General features: G+C 39.7%; 1 protein-coding gene across 1 annotated transcript in view; it reads left to right on the top strand.

Moving 5' to 3' along the window:
* Positions 1-24,692, top strand: part of ttn.2 (titin, tandem duplicate 2) — a 162,249-nt gene that overhangs the window by 68,163 nt on the left and 69,394 nt on the right. The window contains exons 94-146 of the mRNA XM_030787650.1: positions 583-648; positions 1,513-1,593; positions 1,954-1,998; positions 2,171-2,230; positions 2,330-3,931; positions 4,382-4,426; positions 4,733-5,131; positions 5,271-5,540; positions 5,630-5,905; positions 6,051-6,190; positions 6,304-6,430; positions 6,603-6,869; positions 6,994-7,260; positions 7,502-7,765; positions 7,849-7,988; positions 8,135-8,261; positions 8,352-8,618; positions 8,704-8,970; positions 9,107-9,373; positions 9,474-9,613; positions 10,167-10,293; positions 11,134-11,276; positions 12,748-12,871; positions 14,125-14,391; positions 14,479-14,576; positions 14,681-14,849; positions 14,946-15,212; positions 15,381-15,647; positions 15,743-16,021; positions 16,118-16,526; positions 16,650-16,774; positions 16,872-17,138; positions 17,242-17,511; positions 17,624-17,923; positions 18,019-18,321; positions 18,621-18,808; positions 18,889-19,003; positions 19,101-19,385; positions 19,491-19,642; positions 19,737-19,884; positions 19,996-20,173; positions 20,266-20,387; positions 20,472-20,759; positions 20,912-21,208; positions 21,306-21,492; positions 21,584-21,699; positions 21,826-22,125; positions 22,213-22,512; positions 22,629-22,734; positions 22,824-23,020; positions 23,206-23,517; positions 23,606-23,884; positions 24,287-24,586. Coding sequence (XP_030643510.1) covers positions 583-648; positions 1,513-1,593; positions 1,954-1,998; positions 2,171-2,230; positions 2,330-3,931; positions 4,382-4,426; positions 4,733-5,131; positions 5,271-5,540; positions 5,630-5,905; positions 6,051-6,190; positions 6,304-6,430; positions 6,603-6,869; positions 6,994-7,260; positions 7,502-7,765; positions 7,849-7,988; positions 8,135-8,261; positions 8,352-8,618; positions 8,704-8,970; positions 9,107-9,373; positions 9,474-9,613; positions 10,167-10,293; positions 11,134-11,276; positions 12,748-12,871; positions 14,125-14,391; positions 14,479-14,576; positions 14,681-14,849; positions 14,946-15,212; positions 15,381-15,647; positions 15,743-16,021; positions 16,118-16,526; positions 16,650-16,774; positions 16,872-17,138; positions 17,242-17,511; positions 17,624-17,923; positions 18,019-18,321; positions 18,621-18,808; positions 18,889-19,003; positions 19,101-19,385; positions 19,491-19,642; positions 19,737-19,884; positions 19,996-20,173; positions 20,266-20,387; positions 20,472-20,759; positions 20,912-21,208; positions 21,306-21,492; positions 21,584-21,699; positions 21,826-22,125; positions 22,213-22,512; positions 22,629-22,734; positions 22,824-23,020; positions 23,206-23,517; positions 23,606-23,884; positions 24,287-24,586 — 12,402 coding nt within the window. The remainder of the gene's footprint in view (positions 1-582; positions 649-1,512; positions 1,594-1,953; positions 1,999-2,170; positions 2,231-2,329; positions 3,932-4,381; positions 4,427-4,732; positions 5,132-5,270; positions 5,541-5,629; positions 5,906-6,050; positions 6,191-6,303; positions 6,431-6,602; positions 6,870-6,993; positions 7,261-7,501; positions 7,766-7,848; positions 7,989-8,134; positions 8,262-8,351; positions 8,619-8,703; positions 8,971-9,106; positions 9,374-9,473; positions 9,614-10,166; positions 10,294-11,133; positions 11,277-12,747; positions 12,872-14,124; positions 14,392-14,478; positions 14,577-14,680; positions 14,850-14,945; positions 15,213-15,380; positions 15,648-15,742; positions 16,022-16,117; positions 16,527-16,649; positions 16,775-16,871; positions 17,139-17,241; positions 17,512-17,623; positions 17,924-18,018; positions 18,322-18,620; positions 18,809-18,888; positions 19,004-19,100; positions 19,386-19,490; positions 19,643-19,736; positions 19,885-19,995; positions 20,174-20,265; positions 20,388-20,471; positions 20,760-20,911; positions 21,209-21,305; positions 21,493-21,583; positions 21,700-21,825; positions 22,126-22,212; positions 22,513-22,628; positions 22,735-22,823; positions 23,021-23,205; positions 23,518-23,605; positions 23,885-24,286; positions 24,587-24,692) is intronic.

Genomic DNA, 24,692 nt, shown 5'->3' with positions numbered 1-24,692 from the left:
CTCTGAAATTTTCCGGTGTACACTTGTAAATAATCTGTTTCTCCTGTTGTTTGTATGTTTTTTACTGTTGTTGTTGTTGTTGTATTGTTTTGAGATATTTGTATGTTTTGTCTTGTTTTTCAGTTGTCTGAGTTTTGTCTCACTTCTTTATTCTGGTTTTATTTTACACAAATAAGTTTCTTGAGTATGACCTTGCCATTATTTTATTCAAAACATCCACAGCTGAGAAGGCACCACCTACAGAGCCAACTACTTTGCCAGAGGCTAAAAAAATTTCTCCAGTTGAAGGTATTTTGTGTGTTCTTTCTTTGTGATTTCCATAAAATACATTAAATGCTTCAACTGCTGGTTAATGTGTCTCAGCAGTGTTTACTAACAAGTACATACTAACAAATATTGTTTTCATTTTTAGCATCTGCTCTACATGTTTTTTTTTTTCATTTTCTGTCTGTGTTCTTGTCTGATGTGCTGAATGTTTGCATGTTTTGTTCTTTTGTCACTGAGTGAAATGTATTCTCCAGACCGCATATTGCTCAACACTACATATGGAGTCCTTGATTGTGTTTCTCAAATTGCCCACAGTTGAGACCAAAGTGTCTCCAAAAGGTGTCATTATGCCTCAGGAAAAGAAAATTTCTCCTGCCGAAGGTATTTAAAACTACTTGTCACATTTTTAATAAATAAAACACCTCTCAAGTCTTTAACAATGAGTCTGAATAGGAACAAAAAAAAAGAGGATCGTGAATGTTTATTGTTATGGTTGTGTCTCTTTTCCTTGTGTCTTTTGAACCTCATGAGAGGTGTAAAATGTATATTCTTTAGAGTTTGTGCCATTGTCTCACTCCTTTGTTAAACTGACTAACTGCATGCATTTTGCTGTGTGTAATATGTTGTTGTGTCCCCTTCAGTTGTGTCAGAGATTCAAGAGCCTTGATAGAAGAACCTATACCTTGGTATAAGCTTGTCATTTAAATTGCCTACAGTCAGGGTGGCTTCATCACCTCATTATTCAACCATGCAAAAAGAATTCTGCCAATTGCACAGATTCTGTCTTCCACATTCTTCTGTATTCTACATCTTAATGGGACGATGCTACCCAAAGATCTTCAGACATTTATGTCGCAAATTACTGTTGTGAATCGCTCTTATTCAGATATTTCTCTTAATCTTCTAAGTATTGAAGAACATGCACTTTGAGATATCTGTGCAAAGTTTCATCCGGCCATTTTGTGGATTTCCTGTTATAGAAATGCCTGAGTTTTTTTTTTTTTTCAAACTCACTGCGTTACTCTTCAGTTTTCAAGTTAAACCAAGTATCATACTGTCTTTCAAGTTGAAGATCAAAGAGAGAAGAGTGGAGAAGTCCTGTCTGTCATGACGAAAGCAGAAAAGTTTGTTCCAGAACAAGGTATTGGAGCAGATGATATGGCTGCCTTTGGAAATAAGACATGTATGAAAGACGCAAGGAGTTTCTTCTTTAAATTTTGATGTATCTTTGAAATTCTTTTGAAGTTTCTATATTGAAAGATCCTGGGGTACCAAAGGTTGGTGCTGAAGAAGAAGAAAGGAAAGTTGATGTGCTACCAGCCGAAGGTATTTAATACCAAGCAACATGGTGATTCCAACATATTTTTAGAATATCTTTTGCAGTTTTTTTCTTGAGGGACATCTTATGCTTTTGAATATACTCTTAAGTGTTCAGAGCAGGTAGGTGAATCATTGAGATTTCTGTAGTATGTGAGGCCTTCCCTGCCGTGTCTTGTCTTTTGGCTCTTACTGATGGAAGGAATATATAAAATTGTGAATGCGAAACTAACCTCTTCAAACACAGTTTTAAAGATGAAACTAACCACTCCCACAATTAAATAAAAAAATGAAAGACTAACATTCAGAGGGCTTCTTTGCAAAACAGGTAACTGTTCCATGGTAACTTTTGCTATATTTCTTTTTTAGATGCCGGAAAGGGACCTGTTACTGCCCCTGGACCAGCTAAGAAAGGTATGATGATATACTGGAATATCTGTAGTTCTGTGTACTTAAGGAAATGTTGTGTTCATATCAACCCTCTGTTTATCTTGAGTAGTATACAGTCAGCTGAGTAAAGTGTATTCAGTGTCAGTTTGTGTTGTCACTCTTCTTTGTGTTATATTTGTTTGTCGTGTGTTATTAGTTGTGGAGATGTTGGATGTAGATGGTGTGTCTGTCTTTCCCTGTTCATACATGTTGGGATGTGAGAGACTGAATGTTTGGCATTCCACTATGTTTGGTGTTTTGTTTTTCAATTGCTGTTTGTGTATATTCTGTTTTCTGTGTGATGTGTCACCTAAAGTTTCAATTTCCAAATCTAAAGGGAAAGTACTTAGTAGAGAAGAAGAAAAATTTGAAATTCCAACTCTGAAGAAAACTTCAAGAATATCTAGAGTCAAAGAAGAAGAACAGCTTACTGTACAACTGAAGAAAGTACCCAGCGTCCCAACTGAAGACCAGCAAAGAGGACAAATTGAAAAGCATGATATGGAGAGGGTATTTTCTGAAACTGTGATGGAGCGTTCTGTAAGGGAGAGTTATATGGCAGAAGAGTATATTGAAACTGTTGAAATTAAAGAGGTAACAGAAAGGATGCCATCTGAAATGGACAGAAGAAAGCCAGCAGAGAAAATGGCAGTGCCTCCAGAGAAACCAGAGGAAAAAGAAATAAAGGTCAAAATTCCCAAGATTCCTAAAAAGGATACCCCTGAGGAACCTGGTTTAACTCTGAAGAAAGTAAAAAAATTGCCATTAGATACAGAAGAACAAGAATCTGTGAAATTGAAACCATTTGAAAAACCTAAGAAACCAGACCTGGTGGAAGAAAAAAAGAAAGAAACAAAGGACAGAGAACCTACTGAATTTGATGGTGGTTATCGACCTCATAAGGATGAACCTAAAGAACCCATGAAGAAGAAAGAAGAAAGTAAACCTGACAAAAAAGAACCAGATAAAGTTACACGTAAACCTGTGGAAAAACCTTTAAAAGATGAGATTCCTGAGGAGGCAAGTAAACCACTGAAAAAGATTAAAAAACTTCCTCCAGAAGATCAAGAAATTGAAAAGATTCAGTTGAAACCCATACCAAAGAAACCTTCAGCTGGTTCACCAGCAGAAAAGACAGCTCCAAAGCCTATGGAACAAAAGCAAGCAGAGAAAATACAACCAAGTCGGCCTATAAAAGATGAAATACCAAAAGAACCAAGTGTCCCTATTAAAAGACCTGACAAAGGGGAAGCTCCAGAGAAAGAGGTGGAGACTAAGTTGACTGGATTGCCTCAAGAAGAGGTTCAGAAGCCAATCCCAGAAAAGGTAAGCCCTGAGAAAAAACAAAAAAGCCCAGAAGAAGGTGAGAAGCCATTGCTCATTAAAAAGGGTCGTCTCCCAAAAGAAGAGGAGAAAAAAGAAGAAATAAAATTAAAACCAGTAGAACGTGTCAAAAATGGCTTAGAGCCAAAAAAGACTCCCTCTCCAAAGGGGGAGAAACCAAAAGGAATTGAACCAGTTCCCATTGAGAGGAAACCTAGCAGAGATTTGCCAGGAAAGATACCCCAAAAGATTTCACCGAAAGATTCAATTGAAAGCATTACACTGAAAAAGGTTCCAAAGAAAATCTCACCTGATGAGGTCAAGCCTGCTGAAGAACCTTCTCTGACAGTTGGTAAAGGAAAGGTACCGATAATGAAGGAATTGTCTCCTGGGGCAGTGCATTTAAGAAAAGTTCCCACTCAGCTTGAGGAAGAAGTATTTGAACTGGAGCCTGAAGTTGAGGATGAAGATGAGGAGGAAGCATGGGGATGGGAGCTTGCTTCTCGTGAAAGTTATGAGTCCTCAGAAGACTCAGAGGATAGATATTTGGAAGAAGGGGCCCTTGAGACTCCAGGAATGCCAGGAGGTAGACGAGGTGAGAAGGTGCCTGTAGAACACTACCAGTGAATGCCTTATATCCCCTTCCTTGGACATCAGTCTTTTTTACCCTTTCCATGTTCATCTTCATGTACACTTAAAAACGCTGTTTGTCTGTCATGTTTTTGGTGATGTGCGCATTGTGTGTTAACGTGAAGTCATCTTGTCTGTTGTCATCTTGTTTATTGTCATCTTGTTCAGTGTTGTTTTTGTAACATAAACCTTAACAATGGAGGTTACACCTGTGATATTGTTTGTTTTTTATTTTGTTGTGTGTGTTTCTAATGAATCATTTCATTAACTGGAGGCATGTCTCCATTCATACTCCATCATTGTTCTGAAGTTATTTGTGAAGTACTTTTTCCCCACTTTATTCATTTTTTTAATTTGTTCATTTATTAAAATACTTTTTCATGCATAAGCTGAAAATATGAATTTATTTATCCAGAGGGAAAGCCTAAGGAAGAAGCGGGCAGAGGCAGAGGGTTGAAACGTGAGTTTAACTTGTCTGGATGTTCATTTTATGTACTATTTGTTGTTTAAAAATGACCATTTCTAGTTCAAAAATTTTATTTGAGTCAATCAGGTCTACAGTCCTTTCTGATTTGGTATACTGCGGATTTCACAGTTTAAAAACCACAGTTTAAAAATGAGTGGAATCAGTTTTGAGGGATGGAGCCTAGTTTTACTTTTCTGTACCTGTACATTCACTCTGCTTAGACAAATTATTTGATGTACACGCATATAAGCAGTTGATTTATTCTGGATGTTTTAATGAAAAATTTTGTGTGTATTGTAGCAAGACAAACCCCCTCCCCTGGTGATCCTGACAAGAGGAAAGGACTGAAACCTGGTGCTGGAGGTGACAAACCTCCTGGAGACTCACCTTTTGGTTTCCAGCTCAAAGCAGTGCCACTTAAGTTTGTGAAGGAGCTCAAAGACATTGTCTTACAGGAAGCTGAATCGATAGGTTCTTCTGCTGTATTTGAGTGCCAGGTTTCACCCTCCACTGCTGTAACTACTTGGATGAAGGATGGAAGCAACTTGAGAGAGAGCCCAAAACACAAATTCACTTCTGATGGCAAAGACCGTAAGCTGGCTATCATTGATGTCCAGCTCTCTGACACTGGAGAATACACATGTGTCGCCAAGCTGGGTAACAAAGAGAAGACATCCACCGCCAAACTTATTGTAGAAGGTTTGTACAAAAAACAGTATCAAAGGTTCTGTCATTGCTCTAGAACTGTAAGTTGACAAAGAACTGTGTACGTGTTCCAGAGAAACACTGCAGGTCGGCTGACCATCGTGTTTTTGCCTCTTTTGTTTCTCTGTAATAGAACTGCCAGTCAAATTCACAAAGACCCTGGAAGAGGAGACTTCTGTTATAAAGGGTCAGCCTTTGTACTTGACCTGTGAGTTGAGCAAAGACAGGGATGTGGAATGGAAGAAGGATGGAAAGCCTCTCAAAGCAATTGCTGGCAAAATTGCAATCAACGTGATTGGACTGCAGCGTGCCGTAACAATCCAGGACTCAAATGATGATGATGCTGGAGTTTACACATGCGAATGTGAACACTTAAAAACTCAAACCAATGTTAAGATTATTGGTATGTATTTGAAATTCTGTGCATTTCTGTGTATTTATATATTCATGTTTGGGTCCATCAAAACCTGACTCAGCTGACATGTTTAACAGAAATTATCAGAGATTGGTTGGTGAAACCTTTGAGGGACCAGCATGTCAAACCAAAGGCCACGGCCACATTCAAGGCTGAACTCTTCAAAGACACTCCAAACTGGAAGTGGTTTAAGGGAGACACAGAAATCCCCACTGATCCCACAGACAAAACTGAGGTCAAAAAGGATGGCAAAGAAGTCACTCTAACCATCAAGAATGCCCAACCAGGTGATATTGGAGAATATGCCATTGAAGTGGAGGGCCGCAGATATCCAGCAAAGCTAACACTTGGAGGTCTGTAGCAACAGTTTATTTCCTGTTTCCGGTTTGATGTTTCACTGTTCAGTAGTTGGTAAGGTAGATTTTAGACCGATGTCAATGCAACCCTCATAGAATATAATGCTTCCTTTGTTTTTTTTTTTCTTTTTTTCCTTTGTAGAGAGGGAGGCTGAGATCTTGAAGCCTCTTGTTAGTGTGGAGGTAAAAGAGAAAGAGGAGGCCAACTTTGAAACAGAGATTTCTGAGGATGATGTTGTGGGAGAATGGAAACTTAAAGGACAAGTTCTGACAAGATCTCCGGTATCATTTTAATGCCATCTCTGACAGCCTTAATTAATTAATCTGTATATAATCAACATATGCATTCAGAGCATTGTGTTCAGGTTTTAATGCCTTAACTTTGCTTTCTTAAGACATGTGACATCAAAGCAGAGGGAAAGAAGAGATTCCTTACTTTGAAAAATGTGCAACTTGACCAGTCGGGTGAAGTTTCATACCAAGCTTTGAATGCCATCACTACTGCAATGTTAACAGTTAAAGGTATGTATTGAAAAATGTATTTGCATCTGTTATATGTATTTGCATGCGCAAGAGTGTGATACAATACATTACAGTAAAAATGTTTAGTAAAACTGAACAAAGTACAAAGCAAGTATGCAGATGAATAAGATAAGGTAATGTGTTGTGGATAACTTTTATTCATACCCCATAGAAATTGAAATGGACTTCACGGTCCCACTGAAGGATGTTACTGTACCTGAAAAGAAACAGGCAAAGTTTGAGTGTGTCATCACAAAAGATGTGCTTAAAGTTATGTGGTTAAAGGGCTCTGACATTATAACATCTGACCAAAAATACGATATCATTGATGATGGAAAGAAACATATGTTGGTCATAAACAACTGTGAATTTGACGATGAGGGAGATTACACAGTTGAGGTCTTGGGTAAAACATCAACTGCCAAACTGACAGTAGAGGGTAAGTTTGGGTCCAACCAGCTCTCTTCAATCATTATGTGCACTAGCTTTGAATTCTTCTGTGAACATCAAAGTTTTTTTCTTTTTAAACTTCATTCATTGTGCACTGGACTAACAAATTATAGGGATGAGACTGAAGTTCACCTCTCCGTTATCGGATCAAACTGTGAAGGAAGGTAAAACGGCTCGGTTTGAGCTAGAGCTCTCTCATGAGAATGTACCAGTGACATGGTACAAAAACGAAACGAAACTTCATCCAAGCAGAACTGTGCTCCCTCATACTGATGGAAAGAAACATGTATTAGAAATCAAGGAAGTGACTCTAGATGATACTTGCCAAATTAAAGCAGTGGCTAAAGGAATATCAACTATGGCTAACTTGACGGTGATAGGTAAACCGTTTTTGTTTATTTGCCGTTACTGATATTCAATGGATGTGATTGACCTATTGTATTACAGTTAAGTTGCATGCTTCACAATATATGATGTGCTGTTTCACTGAAGGACAAGTCATAGTAATGTTTGTGTAATACTGGATAACAGTGGGTGTAGTATAGTAATGTTTCCATTACACAAGGAGTTTAAATATACTTTTTAGACTGTTCTTGAACAAATTTGCATTTCTTGTTTCAGAGGGTGATGCATACTTCACGGTTAAACTGCAAGATTATACAGCTGTTGAGAAAGATGACATCAGTCTTGACTGTGAACTGAGCAGAGATGTCCCTGTCAAGTGGTTACACAATGAGACAGAAATCAAGGCCTCTAAAACGGTCACCTTGAAAGCTGAGGGAAAACGAAGAATCTTGTCCATAAAGAAGGTGGAAGACAAAGATAAGGGCCAGTATGTGTGTGACTGTGGAACAGACAAGACTGTGGCGAATGTAACCATTGAAGGTAAGCTACTGGAACACTACATTTACACTGTTTACTTTGCATACTCACAAATTACGTTCTCATGAGCCTCTGTTCCTTTTAAGCTCGTGACATAAAAGTGGTTCGCCCCATGTATGGTGTTGAGCTGTTTGATGGTGAAACGGCTCGTTTCGAGGTAGAAATATCTGCAGATGATATTCATGGACAGTGGAAGCTGAAAGGAGAAGTTCTTTCACCTTCACCTGTAAGTGTTCTGCCATTTTTTCCACGCGAAACGTACGTGGTACATGAGTTATATTAGATGTGCACGGATAAATATTAAATCTAATGATCTCCAGTATCTATTAAACTCAATTTTTGAATGATCACATCACATTTTTTTGCCAACAGGATGTTGAAATCATTGAGGATGGCGCAAAGCACACTTTAATATTGTACAACTGCAAAGTCTCCCAGTCAGGAGAGGTAGCATTCCAGGGTGCAAATGCAAAGTGTACCGCCAATCTGAAAGTGAAAGGTATTTTATTCATCACGTAGCAGTAGTATTGATAAAACAGTAGACACTGGTTATTTTCAGTTCTTTTCAATTTTCAATTCTTTATCACAGAACTGCCGCTTACCTTCATCACTCCTTTGAGTGATGTGCACGTGTATGAGAAAGATGAGGCAAGGTTTGAATGTGAGGTATCAAGAGCAGCAAAGAAGTTCCGCTGGCTGAAGGGAACTCAGGAGTTGCAGACAGACGAGAAGTTTGAGATCCTTCATGAAGGTAATCGGCACACTCTGGTGGTAAAATCTGCCGCCTTTGAGGATGAGGCTAAGTACATGTTTGAGGCTGAGGACAAGAGAACCACTGGCAAACTGGTCATCGAAGGTGAGTCAAATGAATTACAGTTATGTGCTTCGTTTTACGTTCACGACTATATAACAACACATTTTTTTAAAATGTATTTCCACAGGAATCCGTCTCGAGTTTGTCAGACCCATCAAAGACGTCACTGTGAAAGAGCGTGAAACTGCAGAATTCAGTATTGAGCTCTCACATGAGAAAGTCCAGGTCACATGGTACAAAAATGATGTACGCTTGCATCCCAGCAAAGTAGTGCACATGTCAGAGGAGGGTAAAATCCACACCCTCTCCTTTAAGGAAGTATCCATCGATGACACCTCTCTTATTAAAGTAGAAGCTCTTGGGAAAAGCTGCGAGGCCATGCTCACTGTTCTTGGTAAGTACACAATACAACATACAAATAATTCACTGTCACCCCCCGCATGTGTGCCCACTTTTTCATTATAACTAACTTCCTATAAACATAAGGGAGAGCTTGAAATGTAATTTTGTGATATCTTTGTTATCAACAGAGGGAGAACCTTACTTCACCAGTAAACTGCAAGACTACACTGCGGTTGAGAAGGATGAAGTTGTGCTGAAGTGTGAACTCAGCAAAGCCTCTGCGGAAGTGAAATGGTTCAAAGATGGAAAGGAGATCACTCCCTCCAAGAATGTCCTCATCAAAGCCGACGGAAAGAAGCGAATTCTAACAGTTAAGAAGGCTGAAAAGGCCAACATTGGAGAATACACTTGTGATTGTGGTTCTGACAAAACGTCAGCTAGACTGAACATTGAAGGTATGTGCCCTCTTAAGTGCACTCATTCACTTTCTCAGTGAGCTATAATCCAACCAAAATCCAACCAAAATACACAATTGTCTTTTCCTCTCCACTCTAGAGCGTGACATCAAGATTGTGCGTCCACTGTATAGTGTGGAGGTCACAGAGACAGAAACTGCTCGCTTTGAGACAGAGATTTCAGAGGAAGATGTACATGGCCACTGGAAGCTGAAAGGAGAGTCACTCCACCAGTCGCCTGTAAGACCTGATACCAGTTCTTATAATAGAGATCTGTCTTGAATAGACTGTGGTATTTTCAGTAACAGCATTGCATGTAGTTACCTTTTTCCATAGGGTTTCAATGTGAATCAGGTTCAAACTCATTCTTTTCCCCTATTAATGCTCAGGTGTCTCCTCCCTCGTTGCTCTTGGGTGATTATTTTGGGTGTTTTGCAGATCATTTTCCCTTTGGAAATGGTGATAAATGAAAACCCAATGTTAAGACACAAGATTATACGAGAGTTCTAAAAAGCTTCTGATTTCATGCTTAAAGTTTTCAGAAACATCAGAATACATCAGCACCATCATCCCAATTCTGACTGTAATGGGGGGGGGGGTAATTTTTATTTTAGTTGTCACTGTACATAACCCTCTCTTCATTGCAAAGCAAAAGAGTTTTAAACATTGTTATGTATTTTCCGAAAAAGATTTGAGATATTAGATTAGATGTTGGATCCAAAATGTCCAAAACATCTGAAAAGCATACCCCATTGTGACATGCGAAACTGTATCCTCTCTTTGTATGAACTAGGACTGTGAGATTAAGGAAGAAGGCACCAGGCACATGCTCGTTCTCTACAATGTGCGTATGGACATGGCTGGTGGAGTTGACTTCCAAGCTGCCAATGCTAAATCCAGTGCCCAGCTCAGAGTAAAAGGTGAGAACAACATGCACACACACACACCAGTAACATAACAGATAAGCTGAAGATATGACTTTGAGACAAGATGTATCCAGAAAAAGAACAAGTGTCAAATTACTTGTTAAAGTTATATAGTGGTTTAAGTGTAAAAAACATGAGGCAAGTAGATTAAATACATATGTGCAGTGGTCCGTTATATAGGTGACTCTTCCAAAGAATGACCTTTATAGATATGTTCTCAAATTTTTTATTACCCTGTTAATTGTGTGTTAAAGTCTTTTATTAAGAGTAGGATTAATGCCTGAATCAGACTGTCATGGTGACCAGCTGAAAGCACCTTTTTTGAATTTTAAAAGAACTTGCTTACAAAACAGGCAACATGTTATGACACACAACCCCTGGCCATGATGTCGGCATTTTTACAAATTGGGTAACACGTACCCCGACATTCTCATTTTCCTGGAAAATTCCAGGGCGTTGATTGACAGTAACAGATTGCCAGGCCTGGTGTCTTGGAAGGGGTGGGCTGGTGGCCAATCAGGTGTTGTGGCTATTTTAAAAGCTACATGCCTTATCTAGAAGGACCCTGCTGGTAATTGGCAGAGTTGAAACAGACCTCCCCTCCAAGTTTTTTGCTGACCATATACATCTTCAGGAAACTAAATATGCAAATGAAGGAAACCCCAATGACAAGTCCCTCTGCAGCAAAATCTCCAGTTGTCCTGGAGGCTTACGGGCTCCAGAGCAGTGGCCTGTTGTCAGTAGGACAGCGAAATGTGGATTTGCAGTTAAAGGAATTACTGGTGTCTCTTGGGACTAAGGAGTGACTAACAATGTCTTCTCCTCAATCCAAAGCACGAGTGATAGGCCTCAATAGGCCTCTCAAGGATGTTACAGTTACCGCTGGAGAAACTGCAACCTTTGACTGTGAACTGTCTTATGAGGGCATTGCTGTTGAATGGTTCCTTGAGGGTACAAAGCTGGAACCAAGCGACAGAGTAAGTTTATTTAATTCACTTTATTACTGTATGTATGTGTCATAAATGAAACCATGCGAAAGAACCAAACATATATTTTTTTTCAAGGTTCAGGATAGTTTAATTAATTAACCAATTAATCAATTACTTTGATTGACCGAAGCATACTAATTGCACAGATGTTGAGCATGCTAAAGTGGCATCACTGTGTGTTAGTTCTGTTAGGGAGGCCTGGTCTAATGTTATGATTAATCATGATATTTTCATGTTTGCCTCAGTAGGATTTATACCATATATTTTTACACTTTTCATGCATATTATTTAATTTTTCCTTGTACATAACACCAACAAGCTCTCTGCATATAAGGACTTCTAAAGATCTGAATTCCAGTTGAGCATTTGATCCGGGTTTTGAGATAACACTGTGGGCTATTCTGCTCTGCAAGCGTTCCTCTGGTTATTTTTAACTGCTTCAAGAGACTGTGTGCAATGGCAGGTGGCAAGAGCAGCTATTTGACAGATTTAGTTTTAAAATGCATCTCATTTTCTAAACAGTTTTTAAGTTAAGCGTGTGTTCACTTCCAGTTTCATGGCCACGTGGCTGAATCTGTTTTATATATGCATATGTATATAGAGGGTAAATATTTACTTATGTATAGCGAGTGTACTGGAAATATAGGCTTTTTTTGTGGTAACATCATCTTTAGGTTTAGGCCTCATTGAGAGATCATGTTTCACGTACATGAAGTGAACAACAGGAAAACACAGTTTACTCAATAATCCATTAAAGAATTACAGGATAATATGCTGTTCTATGAGTTCATGACAAATTGCTTATTCAACAATATGCAGCTTTCTTGGATAATTTAATTGTTCACTTGAAACTACTTAGCAAATAGCTCATCTCAGTTAAATGTTACAGATCATCGTTTGTTTTAGTGATAATAAACTAATATACAAGTTGATTACAAAGAATTATACTGTAGAGCAATTACAATTTAAGAAATATTGCTTTTGCATGGCACGTGTTTGTAATTTGATCACTAGAATATTTCCATGTCTACATGTATAGTCTTACATGTGGAAGTAAATTTGAGTGAATAATGTGGCCAGCACTTTATATGATGGAACAATTTCTATCGGTCCTGAAGACAATGTGTCAGCAATGTTTAGGTGTAAGGCTCTCAGTGATTAATTTTCAAATATTCCTGGGGACTCATAAAGCAAGTTTTGCTCACAAACTTTTCATTACCCTCTATTAACCCATTACAAATTACCCTAATTTGAAGCATATTTTTTTGTAATTAGGTTACACACCGAGTAATAATTCAAAGAAGCGACATACTTAGGGCAGTACAAAATGGAGAGGTGTGAAACTGAGACCAGTTTCTGGTCTTCAGCTGCTGACGTCTATTGCAGGAGGGAAATAGCCTTCCCTCATTAGCTGACAGGGCAAGGGGACTTGATTTATCAATTTGTTTGATTTGCACAGGTGGTGACCCGAGCAGAAGGCAGAACTCACACGCTGACCCTCAGAGATGTTAAGCTGACAGAGGCAGGAGAAGTGAGACTCACTGCAAAAGACTTCCAAACCCAGGCCAGACTCATTGTAAATGGTAGGCTCCATTTGTGTACCTCTGGAAAAAGATTTATCTATTGTCAATTACTTTTGATTGCCCCATGCTGATTATAAATGCAAGTGTGCAAACATTAAATGCTTGATAGCAAACCGTATGTAAAGAGCTATTCATTCATTCATTCATTCATTCATTCATTCCTTCCTTCACTGATTCATTCATTCATTCATGATGCCTGGAAATATGTTTGAGTGTAAAAACATGGAGGAGAAATGGAGAAGTTGTGAAATCTAGATTAACTATTTAGTTTTTTTCATGCAAACTGTGGTCAGTTGCACAGCCAGTCACTGCTTTGTGTAAAGTACAAATTATTATATGGTAATTATAGATTATAGACTGATATATAATTATAGACTGATATAAAACAAAATCAGATAAATGGGATGCATTACTGTGTTTCATTATAGTTAATCACATTTAAGTGTATGATCAAATGCAGTGCTCATTGAATGTTTCCATTTAATATTTATTTACTTATTTATTTTATACCTCCATTTAAACTTAATTATGGGTCGTAAATGACATACATTATAATTACAGGAGAAAGAAACCATACAAAATGTAGCCTGCAATGGCAAGGTTTTCTATAAGTTAAGTTATCCAAAGGAAATTATGCACAAAACTGCAGCAGAGGGGTTTTCCAGAAAGCAGAAGCACTCGGTTAGCCGCATGAGCTAAAAGTCGACAGTGTCTGATAGAAGAATAGCTAAGCAACATGCCCCCTGAGCAGTCTTTACTGTAGACTTTTAAGGTTATTTTGCTTTATTTAATATCCCTGAGATTTTGTCTACCTATTATCATCAAACCAATCTTTAGCTCATGAATACTTTTAGCTCACCTACTTTGGTGAAAACTGAATGTAGTCTCACAATAAAAGCAAATAATTTTGGTTTTAACCAATGAGTCATCTGGCAGTTCTTCAAGAGAAAAGTTCTGTTTAGTGGCTTGTCAGTGTTACTAGCTATTCAATGTGTGCATGCACCCAGTTATGGGAAAATGCAGCGATTAAACCAGAAAACAGCTATGGTTATTGTGCAAGAACGGTGTATTCTTACATGTTTTGTACTGGGATAGTCCACTGCTGCATCTATATCACTTAGACTGACCTTAATAATGATAAAATATATGAAAATTAATAATCCAGTGTGTCTGTATATATCTGAGAAACTTGAATGATAGCAGTGAATTGCCATGTCAGTTGTCAAAGTAAATTGGCCCATGTTAACTTTCAGAACCACCAGTTGAGTTCACCAAGCCTCTGGAAGACCAGACTGTAGAGGAAGAGGCCACTGCCACTCTAGAGTGCGAAGTCTCCAATGAAAAGGCGGAGGTTAAGTGGTTTAGAGATGGACAGGAAATCCGAAAAACAAAGAAGTATGAGATGATTGCTGAAGGCCGTAAGAGAAAACTCCTCATCCATGACTGCACACTTGACGATTCAAAGACGTATACCTGTGACACTAAAGATTTCAAGACTTCAGCTTTCCTTAACGTTGAACGTAAGTGAAATAAAATGAGACAACCAAGCCTAAACACAAAATGATATAAGTATAGATGCTGACAACAGTTCTGTTTTATCATTTCAGCTCCACATGTTGAGTTCACGAAGCCACTCCATGATGTTGAGGTCAAAGAAAAGGAAACTGCCAAGTTTGAATGTGAAGTGTCTCGTGAAAATGCCAAGGTATGTCTGACTCTAGGGCATTTTTTTTTTCATTATTTTACTGAACACTGTATTTAATGCATATTTGTCATTACATGTTAAAATATGTTTGTGCCTGCAAACAGGTTCGTTGGTTTAAGGATGGCAGTGAAATCAGAAAAGGCAAAAAGTATGAAATTATTGCCAAAGGAGTCCAACGTATTCTCATTATTAACAAGTCAGTCTTTGATGATGAGGCTGAATATGAATGTGATGCAAGAACCTCCAAAACCTCTGGCATGCTGACTGTTGTTGGTGAGGCTTTAGATTCATTTCGTTTCATTTATTTTTTCATTTTCATTTATTAGTGTTCATGACAAATGAATTCTGATTTGTTTTTTGTCTTTGCAGAGGAGGAGGCTAGATTCACCAAGAATCTATCTAATGTTGAGGGCACTGAAACAGACAGTATTAAAATGATCTGTGAGGTATCCAAGCCCAGTGCAGATGTCATTTGGTACAAGGGTGATCAAGAACTGCCTGAGGGTGGAAGATATGACCAAATCGCAGATGGAAAGAGGAGAATTCTCCTCATCCAAGACCTCCGAATGGATGATGCTGGAGAATACCACTGCAAACTGCCTAGTTCACAAACAACCGCGAACCTGAAGATAAATGGTAAATACAACCTTTTACATTTTTTTGTGATGTACAAAGGTTATTTAGAATCACAGTAAATCAGTTGACTGTAATTAGATGATTTAAATAATGTCATTGATGTACTGTTATGATTTGTCCTTAGTAATAGGAGGATTATAAATTGTATTCTCTCTGTTGTTTGCTCAGAACTTGCTGCTGAGTTTATTTCCAGGCCCCAGAGCCAGGAAGTGGTTGAGGGTGAAAAGGCTGAGTTTGTTTGCTCAGTGTCCAAAGACACCTATGAGGTTAAATGGCTTAAGGGTGATGAAGTGCTTCAGTCAAACGACAAATACGAAATCGTATCTGATGGCAAGAGACGAGTGCTCGTTGTTAAAAACTGTGACCTGAAAGATGAGGGCGGCTATGTTGCTGTTATTGGAACCACTAGAGCCACAGCTGACTTGACTGTGATTGGTAGGTATTTTGTGTATGGTTTGTGCGTGCTCTGAATGGATGATATCATCTCTATAAAATGAATATTAATATAATAAATTGTTATTATTTTACAGAAAAACTCAGAATAATCACTCCACTCAAAGACACAAAAGCACCTGAAGGAAAAGAGATTGTTCTCAATTGTGAAGTGAATACTGAACATGCTAAAGCTAAGTGGCTGAAGAATGAGGAAACAATGTTTGAGAGCAGCAAATTCATCATGGTCCAGAAAGACAATGTGTTTTCTCTGAGGATCAAAGATGCCCAAAAATCAGACGAAGCTAATTACACCATTACACTGACTAACCACCGTGGTGAATATGCAAAGAGCTCTGCTAACGTCACGGTTCAAGGTAACTGTCATGAAAATGTTTCGTTATGTTGTTTTGCTCTTTTGAAATGAAATGAAACTAGACAATGTCAGTAATCTCTTACATTATAATCCACAGAGGAGGATCTAAGAATCATTGTGCCTCCTGAAGATGTTGACACTCAAGAGAAAAAGACCGTCAGCTTCTCATGCAAGGTGAATAAACCAAATGTGACCGTGCAGTGGATGAAGGCTGGACAGGAGATCACCTTCAACAAACGTATTATTTATCGGGTCGACAAAGACAAACACACTTTGACCATCAAAGACTGCACTCTTGCGGATGAGGGTGAATACACAGTCCTTGCTGGAGCAGATAAGTCCATAGCAGAGTTGATCATCAGTGAAGCACCCGCTGACTTTACAACACATCTCAATGATCAGACCATCACTGAATTTGAGGATGCTGAGTTTACTTGCAAACTCTCTAAGGAAAAGGCTGAGGTCAAATGGTACAGAAATGGCAGGGAGATCAGAGAAGGACCTCGGTAAGTGTCTTTCTGCTCACTAAGAGTATCCTGCTATTTTTTTTTGATGTTTAATGTAACTTCATTGTTTAACATGCATCACATGTAGTGTGTGTAAGATTTGCATATCATATTTCTTATCAGGTATCACTTTGAGAGGGATGGAAAGACATGCACACTCCGCATTAAGGAGTGCCGACCGGATGATGAATGTGAATATGCCTGTGGAGTGGAAGACAGGAGAACTAGGGCCCGCCTCTTTGTTGAGGGTAAACTCTGTGTAAAAGTCAACATTTCAATATAAATTCCACCTGTTAGTCAGACACCAGCTTTATTCATGATTGCTCTTGTTTCTGTTTCCTTCAGAGATCCCAGTTGAGATCATTAGACCACCTACAGACGTTTTTGAACCTCCTGGTACAGATGTAGTGTATGAGGTTGAGCTGAACAAGGACAGAGTTGAGGTGAAATGGTTGAGGAACAATATGACTGTTGTCCAGGGTGACAAGTTCCAGATGATGAGTGAGGGAAAGATTCACCGACTCCAAGTCTGTGAGATCAGACCTCGTGATCAGGGAGAGTACAGAGTTGTTGTCAAAGACAAAGATGCCAAAGCCAGACTGGAGCTGGCAGGTGAGTTTTACTTACCTTTGGTAACATTACTGGATTTTTTAAAAAATGTAAATCAACTAATTTTTGTAACACATTGACTTTACTTTTATTCATTTTATTACAGCTGTGCCAAAGATCAAGACTTTGGATCAAGACCTCGAAACTGATGTGGGAAAGCCGTTGCTGATGTCTGTTCCCTATAATGCATATCCACGTGCTGAAGCAGAATGGTTCTATGATAGCATCAGTCTACCAAAAGACAATATTCATACTTCTGCAGACAGGACAGAGTACAGACTCAAGGATCCAAAGAAGTCTGACGAGGGCCGATATAAGATTGTTATCAAGAATAAACATGGTCAAGGAGAGGCCTTCATTAACCTCAAAGTTATTGGTGAGCTTATAGAAATGATGGCCTTCTTGCTTCATGCACTCATCCTGTAATCACAAACTCGCATACGTGATCAAGAGTAGTGTTGTATACTGTAACATATGTTCTTCCACAGATGTCCCTGGACCTGTGAAGGGCCTGAATGTTGTTGACACTGCCGATGGTGAGGTAAGCCTTGCTTGGGAAGAACCTGAAAGTGATGGTGGCACCAAGATCTTGGCATACGTGGTGGAGAGACGTGATGTTAAGCGCAAGACATGGACTCTGGCCACTGACCGCGCTGACAGTACAGAGTTCTGCGTAACTGGGCTGCAGAGAGAGTCCAAGTACTTCTTCCGTGTTTGTGCTCGCAACAGAGTTGGAAGTGGACCAAATGTTGAGACAGACAAGCCTGTTTATGCCAAAAATAAGTTTGGTAAGCCATGCTCTTCTTGCAGGTTCTCACTCATATTTGAGAAAGCCCCAAAATGTGTCGTTCATAATCACATTTCCTAACTGTTTGCGCTCTAGATGTTCCTGATCCACCACAGAATGTTATTGTCGGAAATGTGAACAAGTTTGGTGCCACAGTCTCCTGGGAACCCCCACTGTCTGATGGTGGTTCTGAGATCACTTCTTACATCATTGAGCTCCGTGACAGGACCTCTGTAAAATGGGCTCCAGTCATGGTGACTAAAGCACAGGATCGCACAGCAGTCATCAACGATGTTATTGAAAACAAGGAGTACATCTTCCGTGTGAGAGCTGAGAACAAGGCTGGAGTTGGCAAACCAAGTGCTGCCACTAATCCAGTGAAGATTATGGACCCCATTGGTTTGTGTCTAAACTTTCTGTTACGATTTTTATTTAGAATACCTTTATAACCAATTTGAAACTGGGTTATTGGCAGATTAGAGGAGGAACATTAGCCAGCCACCTGGGTTTATTTAGATTATGGACATTGCCATGCCTGCAAACATCACTGGTTAATTTAACCAGTTAAAACTGGTTAACCAATTTAAAACTATGTAGTACCTCTAATCTGTGAGTCCCAGTCATTGGATTTATGTACCTGCTTTGTTCTGATATGACTACTACTTGACTAATTTCTGTTATGTTCATGATGCTTTCAGAGAGGCCAAGCCCTCCACTGAATCTGATGCATTCTGAGCAAACCAAGGACTCCGTTCAGCTAACCTGGGAGACACCCTTGAGCAATGGAGGCAGTATAATCACAGGTTACATCATTGAGAGATGTGAAGATGGCACAGACAAGTGGCTGAGATGTAATGCTAGGCTCTGCCCAGACCTTTTCTACAAGGTATAACTTGTAACTTTCATTGCTCAATAACAAATCATTTGTCCAAAACTTTGTTCTAATGAAGATGCTGTTTCCCACAGATGTCTGGCCTGAAACAAGGGCAGAAATACCTCTACAGAGTATTTGCTGAGAATGCTGCTGGGCAGTCAGACCCCTCTAATGTTATTGGGCCTCTTCTAGCAGATGACCCACATTGTATGTATTGCCACTTTAACGTACTGTTACATTTTAGAAAGTTCACATTTATTGAATGCTGTTACCATAACAATGGTGTGTACCTCTCTCTTTTTAGTTGCACCTACATTAGACCTCAGTGCATTTAGGGATGGCCTTGAAGTCATTGTCCCTCATCCCCTAACCATTCGTGTGCCAATCACGGGATATCCTTTGCCAAAGGCAAAGTGGACTTTTGGTGAAACTGAGCTGACAGCAGATGACCGTGTGTCCATGGTCACTAAGACCTCCTTCACTGAACTCACTGTCACCCCAAGTGTGCGTCCAGACAAAGGCACATATACTCTTCAGCTGGAGAATGACGTAGCTACTGTTTCAGGAGAGATCGAAGTGAATGTTATTGGTATGTTCAGTGCATTATCAGTAAAAGTATTGCTGTTGAGATTCTTCAGTTTGAATGAAACACAGCTCTTACTGTTTTCTTTTCTTTTCTTTTCTTTTTTTCAAGCATCCCCAAGTGCACCCAAAGACTTAAAGGTTGCAGAAGTGACCAGACGCCATGTACATCTCATGTGGGATGCACCAGATCATGATGGTGGAAGCCCACTTACAGGTTACCAAATTGAAAAGCGTGAAGTATCTAGGAAGACCTGGGTCAAGGTAAGAAAATAAACATGAACTGCAATCAGTTTTTCCACAGCAATGTGTTTATTACTAATTGTGAAAATGTATGTAAAAATGTGTTTAACCCCAGGTCATTAGTGGCATAGAAGATCTGGAGTACACAATCACGGATGTTGTTGAGGGCAAAGAGTATTTGTTCAGAGTTACTGCATGCAACAAATGTGGTCCTGGGGAGCCTGCTTACATTGATGAGCCAGTGAATGTGTCCTCACCAGCAAGTAAGTGGCTTCAGCAGTCTTAAACAGTTCCTGCTTTCGAATGCTCCACAGTATATTCGTGGCATATTCAAAGAATAAGCAGTAAACAGCCTCTGTGTTCTTGAATTACAGCTGTTCCAGACCCACCTGAGAACCTTAAATGGAGGGACAAGTCTGCTCATAAAATCTTCCTGTCTTGGGAGCCTCCGAGGTATGACGGTGGTGCTCCAATTAGGGGCTATATCGTTGATAAGTGCCAGCGTGGTACTGACAAGTGGGAGCCTTGTGGAGACCCAATGCCTGACCTTAAGTAAGTGGACGAAACTCTATGACCGAACACCTTTGAGAGAAAAATGAGATATAAAGTAGCGATATTAAAACAGAGGCAACATTTCCTTCTAGGTTTGAGGTGACAGGTCTCATTGAAGGCCAGTGGTATGCTTACCGTGTGAGGGCCTTGAACAGACTTGGAGCCAGCAGGCCGTGCAAATCAACAGATGAAATCTTGGCTGTTGATCCAAAAGGTACAAAATGAAAACCAGCTGTCCATGCAATTATTAGCTGTACTCTCTGAGCCAATATTAATGTTTACTTATTTGGTTTTGCAGAGCCACCTGAGATTCAGCTGGATGTGAAGCTGCTGGCTGGTTTGACTGCGAAGGCTGGCTCAAAGATTGAACTTCCTGCTGTTGTTCTGGGAAAACCAGAGCCTAAAGTAAAATGGACCAAAGCTGACATTGTTTTAAAACCAGATGACAGAATCAGCATTGAGACAAAACCTGGTCACTCCACAGTGACAATTGCCAAAACAACAAGGGAAGACACAGCACTGTACATAATTGAAGCAGTCAATAGCAGCGGCCGTGCAACGGAAACAGTTGAAGTTAATATTCTAGGTACTGGTGTTATTCTTGGTCATTAAAAAGTGAAAGTATTTGTCATCAGCAAAAGTGAGATTTCTTTCAAATGTAAAAATCTTAGTTTTGTAGTATTGTAAACCTATTCGTTTTGATTATTTTGGTATTATTTTGATTATTTCCCTATGTAGATAAGCCTGGGCCTCCAGCTGCTTTTGATATCTCAGAGATTACCAGTGAGTCCTGCTTCTTGGCATGGAATCCACCGAGGGATGATGGTGGCTCAAAGGTGACAAACTACATAATTGAGAGAAGAGCCACAGACAGTGAGATCTGGTACAAGCTTACCTCTACTGTGAAACAGACTTCATACAAAGCCAGCAACCTTGTGCCTTTAAAAGAGTATGTCTTCAGAGTCTACGCTGAGAATGAGTTTGGTGTCGGTTTGCCTGCGCAACACGTCCCAATTGTTGCGAAGTACCCATTTGGTATGTAGTTTTTCTCCTTCTTGCCAACATCAGCATAACATTAGCATCCACTTGAACCACACTGATAACACTATAAAATTAAAATACCTTTCCCTAGATCCCCCTGGTCCTCCATACAAACTGGAGCACTCTGATATTGCAAAGGATGCCGTAACACTCTCCTGGTACGAGCCTGATGACGATGGTGGTAGTCCCATTACTGGCTACTGGGTAGAGAGGTTTGAACCAGATGCTGATAAATGGATGCGATGCAACAAGCTTCCCATCAAGGACACAACGTTCAGGTAAGGATTCAAATTTTAATTTTGAAATCTTAATGAATATGTTTTTAGAGGTAATGAATATTTTTCAAGACGTGTTCTTCACGGGTTGCAGAGTGAAAGGATTACCGACAAGGAAGAAATACAAGTTTAGAGTCTTGGCTGAAAATTTGGCAGGACCTGGCAAACCAAGCAAGGAGACTGACCAGATTTTGATTAAAGATCCAATTGGTAAAGTACAAGTCTACATTTGATTGCTACTAAATATCCAATTTACATTAAGTAGTTAATCACAGAAAGTATCAACGGGGCTTCTCTATGTCAGAACTGAAACATAAACCTGAGCTTATATTACAGATCCTCCATGGCCTCCTGGCAAGCCTACTGTTAAAGATGTTGCAAAGACTTCAGCTTTCCTTCAGTGGACCAAACCTGAGCATGATGGTGGTGCTAAGATTGAATCCTACATCATTGAACTGCTCAAGAGTGGAACTGATGAATGGGTTCGTGTAGCTGATGATATTCCCAGACTTGAGCATTTCTTGAAGGGACTGATGGAGAAACAGGAGTATTCCTTCCGTGTCAAAGCTGTCAATGCAGCAGGCGAGAGTGAACCCAGCGAACCCAGCGATCCTGTGCTGTGCAAGGAGAGGCTCAGTAAGTAATTCAGAGCATTCTGTTCCATTCAGTTATGTATGTGTATGAACTTTGGAAAATAACCAAACAATATTCTCAATTCATCAGATCCCCCCTCACGGCCAAGATGGCTTCAGGTAGTCAGTATCGCAAGGAACACTGCTGAGCTCAAATGGACCCCACCAGAGAGGGATGGTGGCTCACCCATTACAAATTATATTGTTGAGAAGAGAGATGTCAGACGCAAGGGGTGGCAGGCTGTGGACACCACAGTGAAGGAGACAAAGTACACTGTTACTCCCCTGAACGAGGGCTCTCTCTACGTGTTCCGCGTGGCAGCTGAGAATGCTGTTGGACAAAGCGAATACTGTGAACTTGAAGACTCTGTTCTGGCTAAGGATACTTTCAGTAAGGCTTCCCTTTTAGGATTATCTTGATTACCTGAATAATCCCATCGTGAGATATATTTAAGTGCTTAGTACATGTTTAGTTATTCCAGTTTATTTATTTCTACTCTCTTACAGCCACTCCCGGACCACCATACGCACTGACTGTAGCAGAAGTGTCTAAGAGTCATGTTGACCTGCATTGGGAAGCCCCTCAGAATGATGGTGGCAGACCAGTCTTAAGGTAAATACAAATGAAACATTTAAATCTCGTGTGGTTTCATTTTTCAGTTTATACCTATAAATGAATAATGGTCAAAAACTATTTCATAGGTATGTTATTGAGAAGAAAGAGAAACTGGGAACTCGCTGGGTGAAATCTGGAAAGACATCTGGCCCTGACTGCAAGTATAGGGTGACTGATGTCATTGAGGGAACTGAGGTGCAATTCCAAGTCTGTGCTGAGAATGAAGCTGGAGTTGGTCACCCCAGTGAACCCACAGAGATCTTAACCATTGAGGACCCAACAGGTATTTAAATTAGATTGCTCTGTGGTTTCAATAGCAACGGTTTTGTTTAAAATAAAAAATTTAACTTGAATTTTATCACAGTTTGGAACCAATTACATTTCTTGTGGAAAGTAATTTTAAATGAATCCTCTCTCTCTCTCTGTCTCTCTCTCTCTCTGTCTCTCTCTCTCTGACTGTCTCTCCAGGACCACCCTCACCACCCCAGGATCTGCATATCACAGATGCAGGCAGACATCATATTTCCATTGCCTGGAAAGCACCAGAAAAGAATGGAGGAAGCCCAGTCACTGGGTACCACATTGAGCTTTGTGAGGCTGGAACTGAGAAGTGGATGAGAGTGAACTCCCGTCCTGTCAAAGAGCTTAAGTACAGGGCAGGACCTGAGGAGGGCATTGTGCCTGAAAAGCAGTACATCTTCAGAGTTCGTGCTGTCAACTCTGTTGGTGCCAGCGAGCCATCTGAGATCTCTGAGTCGGTGTTTGCTAAGGATTCTGACTGTAAGCAGATATGAGTACTGTACTTTTGTGCAAGTACTTGATATGTTTCTGGAATTCACTGACCATCTATTTTTCCTCATCTTTTTAGGCAACCCAACTCTTGACTTACAGACACAGGATGTTGTTTTTGTTGAGGGTGAGGTGATGCACCTTCCCATTCCATTCCGGGCTGTGCCACAACCAAAGATCACTTGGCACAAAGATGGAGAGGAGTTGAAGGGTGATGAAAGACTCTCCTTGAGGTCTGAGTACACAGCCTGTCACCTGGAGATTCCAAGCTGCCTGCATGCTGATGCAGGGCAGTACAAAGTAACTCTGGAGAACAGCCTGGGAGCAACCAGCGGAACAATAAATGTTAAAATTGTTGGTAAGTATGTAAGACAAATGGTATTGGTCTTCAGTTAGAATTGTTTTTCTGTGTTTTACACTGGTTATATCATGGTATTAATTCTTAATGGATTTTGTTTTACATGCATTTATCATTTACTGTTATGGGTAACAGCTTATAAAAGCTATTTGAAAAAAGCTGAGATAGTAATTACATCAAATTAGCTTAAGATAAAAAATTAAACAGAAAGTATAAATATGAATATGAACATTAATAATCATTAGAAATAGTCTTCAGTAAAATTAGGATAATATTTAATACGTTATTTGTAATTAGGCCTGTATGTAGGCCTAGTATGGGATTTATACAGACGCAAAAGTCAGCGAAAGACAAATATTCAGTATTTTGCACTGACTGTACAACCATATCTTCCATCACTAGGTCTTCCTGGACCATGTAAGGATATTGTTGCCAGTGAAATAACCAAGAGCTCCTGCAAGATTTCTTGGGATCCTCCAGATCGTGATGGTGGCAGTCCTATTCTTCATTATGTTCTTCAAAGGCGTGAGGCGGGCAGAAGAACCTATGTCAATGTTATGTCTGGGGAGAACAAAGTGAGCTGGCCTGTCAAAGATCTTATTCCAAATGGAGAGTACTATTTCCGTGTCAGAGCAGTGAACAAGATTGGTGGTGGGGAGTTTATTGAACTTCGCAACCCTGTTATTGCTGAAGATCAAAAGCGTGAGTAGAAACTTAAGTTAGAAACTAACTTAAATATTTTAAGAAGTTTGACAGTTTTGTGACAAACAAATACATGGTATTGTGTCCGTCCTTTCAACTCTTTTAA

This window comes from Chanos chanos, chromosome 10 (genome assembly GCF_902362185.1).
Source record: "Chanos chanos chromosome 10, fChaCha1.1, whole genome shotgun sequence".
Lineage (NCBI taxonomy): Eukaryota > Metazoa > Chordata > Actinopteri > Gonorynchiformes > Chanidae > Chanos > Chanos chanos.
Note: the sequence above shows the minus strand (reverse complement) of the source record. Positions and strands in the feature narration are given on the sequence as shown.